This window comes from Temnothorax americanus, unplaced genomic scaffold, assembly GCF_048541705.1.
Source record: "Temnothorax americanus isolate GAGA-0224 unplaced genomic scaffold, ASM4854170v1 Scaffold37, whole genome shotgun sequence".
Lineage (NCBI taxonomy): Eukaryota > Metazoa > Arthropoda > Insecta > Hymenoptera > Formicidae > Temnothorax > Temnothorax americanus.
Genome location: NW_027509515.1, coordinates 616886 through 626169, shown reverse-complemented (window position 1 = coordinate 626169; position 9284 = coordinate 616886). Strand labels below are relative to the sequence as shown.

The 9284-nt window shown below is 39.0% G+C and overlaps 2 protein-coding genes across 4 annotated transcripts; one reads left to right on the top strand and one right to left on the bottom strand.

Moving 5' to 3' along the window:
- Positions 1-116: 116 nt before the first annotated feature.
- LOC143901881 (uncharacterized) lies at positions 117-3159 on the top strand. The gene is made up of 5 exons (XM_077414509.1): positions 117-405; positions 492-943; positions 1036-1271; positions 2643-2829; positions 2965-3159. The coding sequence occupies exons 1-5, from the start codon at positions 141-143 to the stop codon at positions 3157-3159; spliced, it is 1335 nt and encodes a 444-aa protein (XP_077270635.1). The 5' UTR covers positions 117-140.
- A 1211-nt stretch (positions 3160-4370) lies between these two features.
- Positions 4371-8352, bottom strand: LOC143901877 (protein RCC2 homolog). 3 transcript variants are annotated; one of them, XM_077414503.1, is made up of 5 exons: positions 7743-7882; positions 7059-7117; positions 6457-6697; positions 5161-6008; positions 4371-4643 (listed from the first exon to the last, which is right to left on the bottom strand). In XM_077414503.1, exons 3-5 carry the CDS (start codon positions 6665-6667, stop codon positions 4473-4475), a joined length of 1230 nt encoding a protein of 409 aa, XP_077270629.1. In that variant the 5' UTR covers positions 6668-6697; positions 7059-7117; positions 7743-7882; the 3' UTR covers positions 4371-4472. The 3 variants fall into 3 exon arrangements, with proteins under 3 accessions (XP_077270629.1, XP_077270630.1, XP_077270628.1); XM_077414504.1 differs by lacking the exon at positions 7743-7882 and adding an exon at positions 7536-7695; XM_077414502.1 differs by lacking the exon at positions 7059-7117 and having other exon boundaries at positions 7743-8352.
- Positions 8353-9284: the final 932 nt, after the last annotated feature.

Genomic DNA, 9284 nt, shown 5'->3' with positions numbered 1-9284 from the left:
TGTGATATGAACGATAACCAATCCATAACAATTGCCTAAATAATTAGCTTGTATTTTGACATCTGTAATAGCTTCGTAGAATCACTTAATACTACCTCTATCTTCATTCGTGTGGGTTACAATTTACATCTATCCTGAAAATGTTAGATGCACAAAACGAAGAGGCATTACGTGAAACGAAGCTACATATAAAATTTTCAAATGAAGGAATGCTTGTTTATGGTGAATGGAGTAACGAGAAATTGCTCAGTTTGTTAAAGGATAAACTTGTGCGACATAATAATGTTAAATCTTTATCCGCGTGCACTGATGTATCATGTGATGCGTTATGTGATAAATCATTACATTTTATTATCCATAATGGAATGTATAATAAATGTATTTTAGTGGAACTAGAAGGAAAAGGTATCAAGACTTTTTCGTACGGAGATTTCTGTACACATCCGTCCTGTTACTCTTGTCGTTTTATTACACTGAATAGTAAATTTTAGGCATGTCGTTACGAAGTATCATGAAAGCAATGAAGTATGGTCTCCTCGGTCTCACTTCCGAGGAACTGAAATATTTCTACGGTTTCGGGGCAGAAATAGACGTAGATACATGGACGAAGAAACTTGATGGTAGATTGATCTGGAATCTGGCTGCTACTGGATTAACCGAAAATCAATGCTGGACCATTGTTATGTGCGGACTGGTGTCTCAAGATGAAAGCATATTGTATCGGCTTTTATCGAGCGGCATCGACGTCCCAGGAATTCTGAACTGGCAGGGGAAAGCCAAGCCGGCTTCACCAACGATAATCCGTTTTCTGAAAAAACTCGGGTTGGATGAGGACACTTGTAATTATGTAGGAGAGAACGGTATCGATGATGAAGTTGAAAATATTTTAATTGATCTTGGGTATAACGAGTACAGAAAGAAGGAAGCTTTAGGAATAACTGAGGTGTTTTAATTGATTTCAAAGGACATTAGATAAAAAAGCACATTATATATAAAACAATAAATAATCTACTTTGAAATTGAAATAATCGACAGGAAATATTACATGAATGCAGTTTAACTGTATTGGAATCACACTCTACTTTCCTGGAGGGAAAAACGTCTGACACTGTATCCGACAATTCATTGAAGACATCTTGTTCTTGCAGTTCAAGTAAAACGGCTTTTTCAGATATTTCTATCGTAACAAACCTTGCCACGTGCATTTGTTACTTGAATTCGTTGCCGAAAGAACAAGCTGGTGAAATTTTGACGAGAAACGATTATTTGAGGTATTTTATGGCGGTTTATAAATGTTCTGTGTTGAATTTGCATGAAATAAGTAGGGTAGACCGGGGACAAAAGTAACATTTTGAGTTTAAGATTTTATAACAATTAAAATATAATATCTACGTAAAAAAGACCTGTACCTTTAGATGTAGAATTTATTTAACTACAAAATTATTTTGTGCTGAATTCAGTAATGTAACTAGAAAAAAAGTTATTATTGTTTAAAGAATATGAGGAATACTGTTACAACCGTCCCAACCCCCGGGACAATTGTAACAGCAGAAGGGGACGATTGTACCACATCATTTATAAACAAAATAATGGTTATTTAGTAGGTTTAATTAATCAATCTTACGAATTTAATGATAAAATAATTTGTTACATGAAAATATCAGTATTTTTTTACATTATAGCAAATAAAAACAAATAATACTGTTTTCTCAACTGAAAGACTTTATATAATCATATATATTTAAAAAATTAACCATAATAAAATAAAAAAGAAACAGAAATAAGCTCTCTCTCTGTCTTTCCTTCTAACATGAACATAAAAAATTTATAATATTATAAATATAAATCTAATATTAATATAAAAACTGAAAATAAAGGAATCACGCAAAAAAATCTATTTTTTTTGTTTTTTAGCGGTAGCACGGCTAGATTTCTTTTTTTTTACATGACACAAGTCATACATTTTGGCAGCCGCACGAATGGATAACTGACCCTTCATAACCTCTTCAAACGCCTGTTCGTATAAATTTACTTCTTTCGTGCCCCGTTGCGTCTTGCGTTTTCTTGTTCGCGGCATTCTACGAAGAAAAATACAAATAACATTGTAAAAAACAACACTAAAATAAGGCCAACCAAACGGGGTTAGGTTAAGTTGAAGTTGTCCCCGAGCAACGGTGACAATTGTAACGCTACAACTGTCCCCAGGCATTGATGTTACAATTGTCCCCTAATGATATTTTATGATTCGAAGTAAATTTTTTACATAAATATCTGGATGAAAGTCAATCGTATTATGCAAATTATCAACATAGATAATCACTAAAACATATAAAAATAAAACCTTATACCTTCGGCATAAAGAACAAAAAGTATTTCAGATTTTATGCACGTAAGAAAACTTACTTTAGGAAGGAAAAAAGTAACTTCTTCTTCTGCACACGTGCACGTTCCGCGAGGGGCGGCAATGAACTAAGGAACAAATGCCGCTCCATCTAGCGAATCTCGCCTCGCGGTCCCACACACGTACCTTTTATAATTTAAGAAATATTCACGATGTTACAACTGTACCCTGTTACTTTTGTCCCCGGTCTACCCTACGATAACATGTAATAAATTGTGTAACGCATGTATATAATACATAGACAAAATGTAATGGTACCACTATCGTGGGCAATAAGTAGAGCTTTGAGATATCAGCCGACAGATCCGAATCATTACATAGCACACCAATTGCTACGTTGGAAATATGGAAATGTTTCACAAAAGGAAATGCATAGTGCTCGACAATTTATCGCTTCTGTTGCGACAACACTAGATCAAACACTTATGGTAAAAAAAATACATCTGGCATTTTTTAGAAAGGAAGTATATTAGTAAAATGTGAAATTTGACTAATATATGAAGCATTATATTGATTTATTTTTAGTTCATATAGTTTATAAAATATATAATTTTACCAACTAGCAAAAGCGCGAAGTAAAAAACGCCGTAAATAAATGTTTAAATAAAGCTGTCGTAAGAGATGTTGCTTGCAACTTATATTCAGAACGGCAAAAATTGTATCGTATCAAAGAGTGTTATTGGAAATGTATAAAAGTGCCAATATCGGCACTTAATACAAGCAAATTGAATCCGCAAAAAGAAGCGACATTGCACTGAATGGTGGACAATATAAAATTTATTGAAAATTGTTAAAAATTGAAACAAACACTTCTCTTAAAAGTTATTAAATAGGACAAAAGCTTTCGACGGAAGTTTCTTAAAAAATTCATTTATTTCATTATTTGGACTTGTACATTTATCGCAAGTTTATCAGAAGAATATTTCGGTGCAGAAAACGCACGAGTATTACGTGGAACGGAATGGAATGAATATCTGAACATCACAATAAAAGATGTTGATAATACATCCTGGCAGTGATCGGAGTTATAAGTTTATTAGTACACGAGGTACTAGACGCACTTTCTGATTCATTCTGTTTTTTTATTGTGTACTCGACCAAACATTTTTAATGCATCTACGATAATGGTATACGAGAAACGTGTGTAATATGATTTATCTTGAAAGAAAGACCTTAAAATGCGAAATACGTATCATCAATCGCCTGAATTTGATGAATTCTCTTGTAATCATAATCCAACAAAAAAAAAGACAATTTGTGACTTCCATAGTTCTTTTTTTATCATTTTGAAATGATATTCATTAAAATTAATTTTACATACGTATATTAAAATATATTATTAAAAATAAAATATATATGCTTCCCATGTGTAGGCATTTTACATTAAAAAAAAAAAAAAATTGTTAAATTATCTTCCTATGAATTTAATAAAACACATCGCGAAATTTAATTCATGTACAACCGTTAAAATATTACCTAGTTGAATGGCTCACTCGCGTTAATCCTATTCAGAGATTATCCCTGTATATATGCATTGTAAAAAAACGATTCCTGCAGATGTAATGATTCAGGTACTATTGTGATGAATCAATGATATAAACTATTTGAATAGGTAAATCGATTAAGAAAGCGATAAAAATGAAGGCAATTGCTTCTGAGTTCTACCAGTTCTCTTTGCAGTTCTTCAGCTTCTCCGTACGAATAACTATCTCCATTCCGATGAAAATTGCAGCAAACTTCAATAAAATAGCAACGTATCAAAATATATTTTTTTGCATTTATCTTGTTTGGTCTATTAACCTGAGCTGCTAACAGAATGGGTTTCAAATGTTACACAGATCGACTTTCATTCGCGCGTTAAGTAAAAACTGGAAGTACAAAGTAGAATAATATCTAATCCTATATATCTTTTCTGGACGTTTCGTGGCAATCTATTTGTTATCTTTCTCGGATACTTTGTTAAAACTCGTTGAAACCTAGCTGTGGATCATCGAAGGAACGTTTTCCTTCTGATTCGATCATCTGCATAGCGACGCGATGGAGACCCGTTTACGCAATCGAAGAATATACTTTAAACAGAGTACACCTGGAGCTTATTAATCTCGGCCCTTTCCTCCTCGGTATCGTCTCGGCAGATCATAAGTGTATGAGACAGACCACATGTAACGGCAGTAATGTATAAACCTTCCAAGGCTTTCACTTCCATCGGAGTCGTCGACGACTTTCGCATTTCACCAAAACCCTGAGAAAAAATAAATTGTAAGGCTTAGGGAATCATTTAGAATCAATCGAGTAGGGTATATTTAATTCTATGATTTTGGGGTGCTGGAAAGGTCGATACTAGATACAGTTCTTTATTAAGCAAAAGATCTGGTTTTGATTCCCGGAATCACCATTCCGGATGATTTATATTAATAGAAATTTTGTGTGAGAAAATATTCCACTGTTATAAAACCAGTACCCGAAACATGAACTTCTCAAAATAACCGGAGATAAACTAATCACAGTGCGCAGAAACTTCCAAGTAACAATAAATAAGCTTTAAAATAACTCCATCTTTTAAAATGGAGATTGAATAAAAAGGCTTACATCTGCTTTCCACAAACATTGCAATTAATGAAATTAATGAGGCAAGCAAAGTCCATGTAAGATTGCAGTGCTTTCATACTGGATGGCGAGATTAGATTTAAATTGTAGCGCTATAGAAGGAAAAAAAATTACAATATCCTATATGTATCTTTAAGGTAATCCTATCTTACCAATTCTCCGAACGTAGGACTAGGGCCCCATGCAATAACGGAGTCATCGGCCGCGACCACCACGCTCGTTTGTGAGCAACCGACGCATCGAATTTCCCAACCGGATAGATCCTGAATAGGCTTGGGGTACATGTTGGCCTCGCCTGTGCGCTTAGTCTGACCGAACATCAGGGCGGAGCCGTGTACGTTAATCGCGATGCTGTACGTGCTGCCGCAATACACCGCACGGACACCGCGGCTGGGCGGCTCCAGAAACTTGATCAGACGTGGTACCAATTCGTCGCGCTGCTCGTTGTGACCCAGACGGCCAATCCCACCGAATCCCCAGGAGAACGCCCGGTTCTTGCTGTCGATCGCGACGGTGTGATAATGACCGCAGCTAAAGTCCGTGATCTCAACGCGATCCAACGGCGTCGCGTGGCCGTCCTTACCTCTCTCGACGTACAAAACGATTCGCTTAGGCGCTTTCTCATAATGAAATGCCATTTTCGTATTCGTGATGAAGTATTTGCCGTCGGTGTTGTGGCCTAGAGCGCCGTACTCCGGGCATCCGAACGAGTGTAGACCACCCTTGATGTCCAAGATCATCGAGAATTCTGCGCCGCATCCCACTTTCACTATCGGCGGTCCGGAATACTTAACTTTGGTGGCAGTCACGATACAAGGGTCATTTTTGCCGACCCCGCATTGGCCTAGTTTATTGTCGCCAGCAGCAAAAACTATACCGCGGCTCGTTAAAAATAAGGTGTGGTTGCGTCCGCACGACGCCCCTATAACCGTGTGTTCCTTTAAAGCTTCGACCTCGGTGGGCTCGTCGCGACGCTTCGTGTCTCCGACACCCAATTGACCTATGCAAATCGTGCGGTCTCAGCAATAGTATTGTCTGAATAAAACTAATAACGCAATATACGTGCAAATTTAAATACAATTAGATGCTGATATGTATTGATCAAGCTTAAATTAATGCTTCTAGGACACTGAATATAAAAGTTTATCGAGACGTTGCCCTGTACTAGCGTGAAATCTATACAGACTTGTGAGCGTTAAATTTTTAATAGCAAATAAAATGATAACTGTGATAACGGGTTGATGACTTTGCATGAAAGCGGTCGACTCGCTGGTAGATTCAATCCCAGCCCTTCTCGCATGCATGTTCTGGTTTTACAACAGGTCGATTGGAGGTTTGCGATCGAAGGAATATGGTATGAATAATGGTCCACTTTGGGAACCCTTTTTCTCATAAGAAAGGAAACGATAACTATTACAGTTATCGCACACAGACGCGTTATCGCTCACCTTTATCGTTTCTACCAAAAGCCAAGCATCTATTATCCTCAGTAACGATAATGTTATGGGATGCAGCGGGACCGGATGCGATTAGTCGTACTCTAGCGTCGTTCAAATTTTTAAAGGTGTGCGGCGTCCACAGGCTACGTCCTACGTTCGCCTTCACTCCTTTAGGTGGTGCCTTGCGACCAGCCATTTCCCAATTAGTAAGGCCACACATGAGCAATGTTCCAGGCTTGCCCCAGCCGCCCTAATATAAAACAGATTTCACAGTTACTAATACATTTCATTCAGTGCGTTAACTCATTTGGTTGGTGAAACGAGTTAGGCTCGTGGTTAGCGACTTGAGCGCATCTATGAATTTAACTCGGTAATACAATGTTGCGCTGATTCTTTTACATATATATACAGCAAATTCGTTGAACTTGACGCATTCTATGTAATTTAAATAAGTTCCCAGCTAGCAGAAACTTCTAAAAGATGTCTTAAAAACGCTTAAAAGAACTCTGAAGAACATCTGAAAAATGATATCGTCTTTAAGATGTCTTTTAGAACTTTCTGCTAACTGGGTTGGGTCTTGATCGTTAATTTGAATGCCATAAACAGTGTACCTTGTCCACAGCAGGTATGAAACAAGCGTCGGCCGAATGGGTTAAAGCCCAACACAGTTCTACATTAACAAACAAAATTTAACAAGAGCTAGAAGTAATCGTATCAAAATGCTGATCAAAAAACCAAATTTTTTCCCGTCCGTTTTGTAGATCCTATGATACTTTACAGAATGAATTTTTACAACGAGGTGGAAAATCACTAATCGCGACAGTTGAAACTTAGTCCATTCTGTTAATTGTAGATTAAATTTAACTCGATTTAATCTTAAGTTCAACTTACCAAGTCATCTTTTTCCAATTCTTTTAGAAAAAGATGAGAAGCAAGTTAAACTGAGATTAAAGTTATTCTACATTAATAGAATGGACATTAAGCTATGCTTTAACTGTCGCGATTAGTGATTTTCTACCTCTTTGTAAATTCTTAATCTACATTGGTAGAAATGGACATACAAAGTTTCAACAATAAACCTAATGCACCTGGTATTAATTCGTGTAAATATTCGCATTTCGATATCCGAACGCAAGACAATAGCGTTAATTACGGGACGATCGGGACAATCGGTCGGCCGTCGCGTCGCGGGTTGAGGGACCGGGCGCGTCGCTTAACCACAGACCGAAGGGGGGGGGGTGGGAGAGGGGAGCGGGAATAAGGGGAGAGAGGGAGAGAAACGAGGAGTATATCACCTCCGGGGCCGGTAGCTCGGGCATGTTCGAGACGTCCGCGAGGGCGTCCTCGGCTGCGGCGTCCTCGCCATCAGCGTTGGAGACGGCCTCGACATCGTCGACCTCCGAGTCGTGCTCGCTGGAGATGTCCTCCTCGTCGTACTCCATCTTCCGCGACTTGGGCGGACGGTTCTTCGCCTTGCCGCTCGCGTTTGTCCGCTTGGTGGACATCGCCGCGGTGCGCGCGACCGGGACGCGTGGTCGTGTCTGGAGCAGGCGTCGCGCGATCCTCCTTCCTCCACCGTCGTCTCTTCTTCCTCCTTCTCCTCCTCCTCCTCCTCTTACGCGGGCGGCAAGAAGGGCCAGGTGGACGGTGCTACACTACGTCGGCGGCGGCGGCGACGGCGGCGAGCGGCGACGGCGACGAGCGGCGACGGCGACGTTTCACGCTGGCAGCCGCCGCGATGACATTTATCGATGTAATGGCGCTGAGGGAGCCGCGCCGCGCCGCCGACGGCGAATCGACAACAAAAACGCGGCCACCTGGCGCTCAAAAATCATAATAAAACCACGCTCTCGCGATAAGTATATATACTTACGAAACATACATATACGCGCCACCGCAGTTTATGATTGTAAATTGTAAATCGCCGGAGGGCACGCTCCGCGTTCCGGCCCGTTCCGGCCGGAACGCGCGGAACGCGCCGGAATCGGACCGCGCTCGAGCGGGAAAATTCAACCGGCAACGGCTTTGAAGTTTTGAGGTCGACGTCGACGGTCTCCCCTCCGATCGAGGTTTTCGCGTCGATCGCTGTCGTCCTCTCGTCAGTCGTCGGTCACCCGAAATAAGACGAGACGTGGATGTCGTGGATGAGACGAACGGCGGAGAATTTTGAGCGACAGGCGCCGCGTGAGGTTAGGTTTGTCTGCGCAACAGGTTACGTCGCGTTGTTATGCGAACGCGAGGCGGGACGCGTATATATCGGTCTGAAAGTGTACTTGATTTATTTTCAGGAAAATTGACCCGCTGACGAGAGGATCCTTCCATTTTTATTCTATTTTTTTTACAACAAAATACTTATTGTAATACTTTCTAAATTACCTGGCTGTATTTTTAAACTTTCCGTTATGTTGAAAATAATAATATGTTGTGTCTTTTATATACAACAGTTTTCTTGCGTAAAAGAAGCTCCAAAATTTTTTGGTGTTTCTTTTTTTTTAAAGTGATTATTGTAAGAATATTTTTACGCGTGCACAATTGTACAGCGTTTTAATGGTATTTTTTATCATGTTAGTATCGATTTATTCTCATCTTTATAATTTAATATTTAAATTGTGTTATAAATATATATTTTTTCCCAGTATAAGTAGAACAGCAAGTTATAATAAAGTTAAAATGATGTCAAAATGATTTTTGGTCATTTTACCATTTTGACGTTATAGTCATGCGATCATGTATAAGTATATTTGTGTTTATATATCTTATTTAAATATATGTTTACTGTGCAAGACATATACATGCAGTTAATTTATTTGTTACATAAATTTGCCAAAGTAAAATAT

What these genes read in the sequence shown, in the direction of transcription:
- LOC143901881 (XM_077414509.1), top strand. Translation starts at nt 141, where the DNA reads ATGTTAGATGCACAAAACGAAGAGGCATTACGTGAAACGAAGCTACAT. An exon ending in AGTGGAACTAGAAGGAAAAG is followed by an intron (nt 406 to 491) that starts GTATCAAGACTT and finishes AGTAAATTTTAG; the next exon opens with GCATGTCGTTACGAAGTATC. An exon ending in AAGCTTTAGGAATAACTGAG is followed by an intron (nt 944 to 1,035) that starts GTGTTTTAATTG and finishes AATAATCGACAG; the next exon opens with GAAATATTACATGAATGCAG.
- LOC143901877 (XM_077414502.1), bottom strand. Translation starts at nt 7,952, where the DNA reads ATGTCCACCAAGCGGACAAACGCGAGCGGCAAGGCGAAGAACCGTCCG. An exon ending in TTTTGGTAGAAACGATAAAG is followed by an intron (nt 6,009 to 6,456) that starts GTGAGCGATAAC and finishes CGATTTGCATAG; the next exon opens with GTCAATTGGGTGTCGGAGAC. An exon ending in GTCCTACGTTCGGAGAATTG is followed by an intron (nt 4,644 to 5,160) that starts GTAAGATAGGAT and finishes ATTTTTTCTCAG; the next exon opens with GGTTTTGGTGAAATGCGAAA.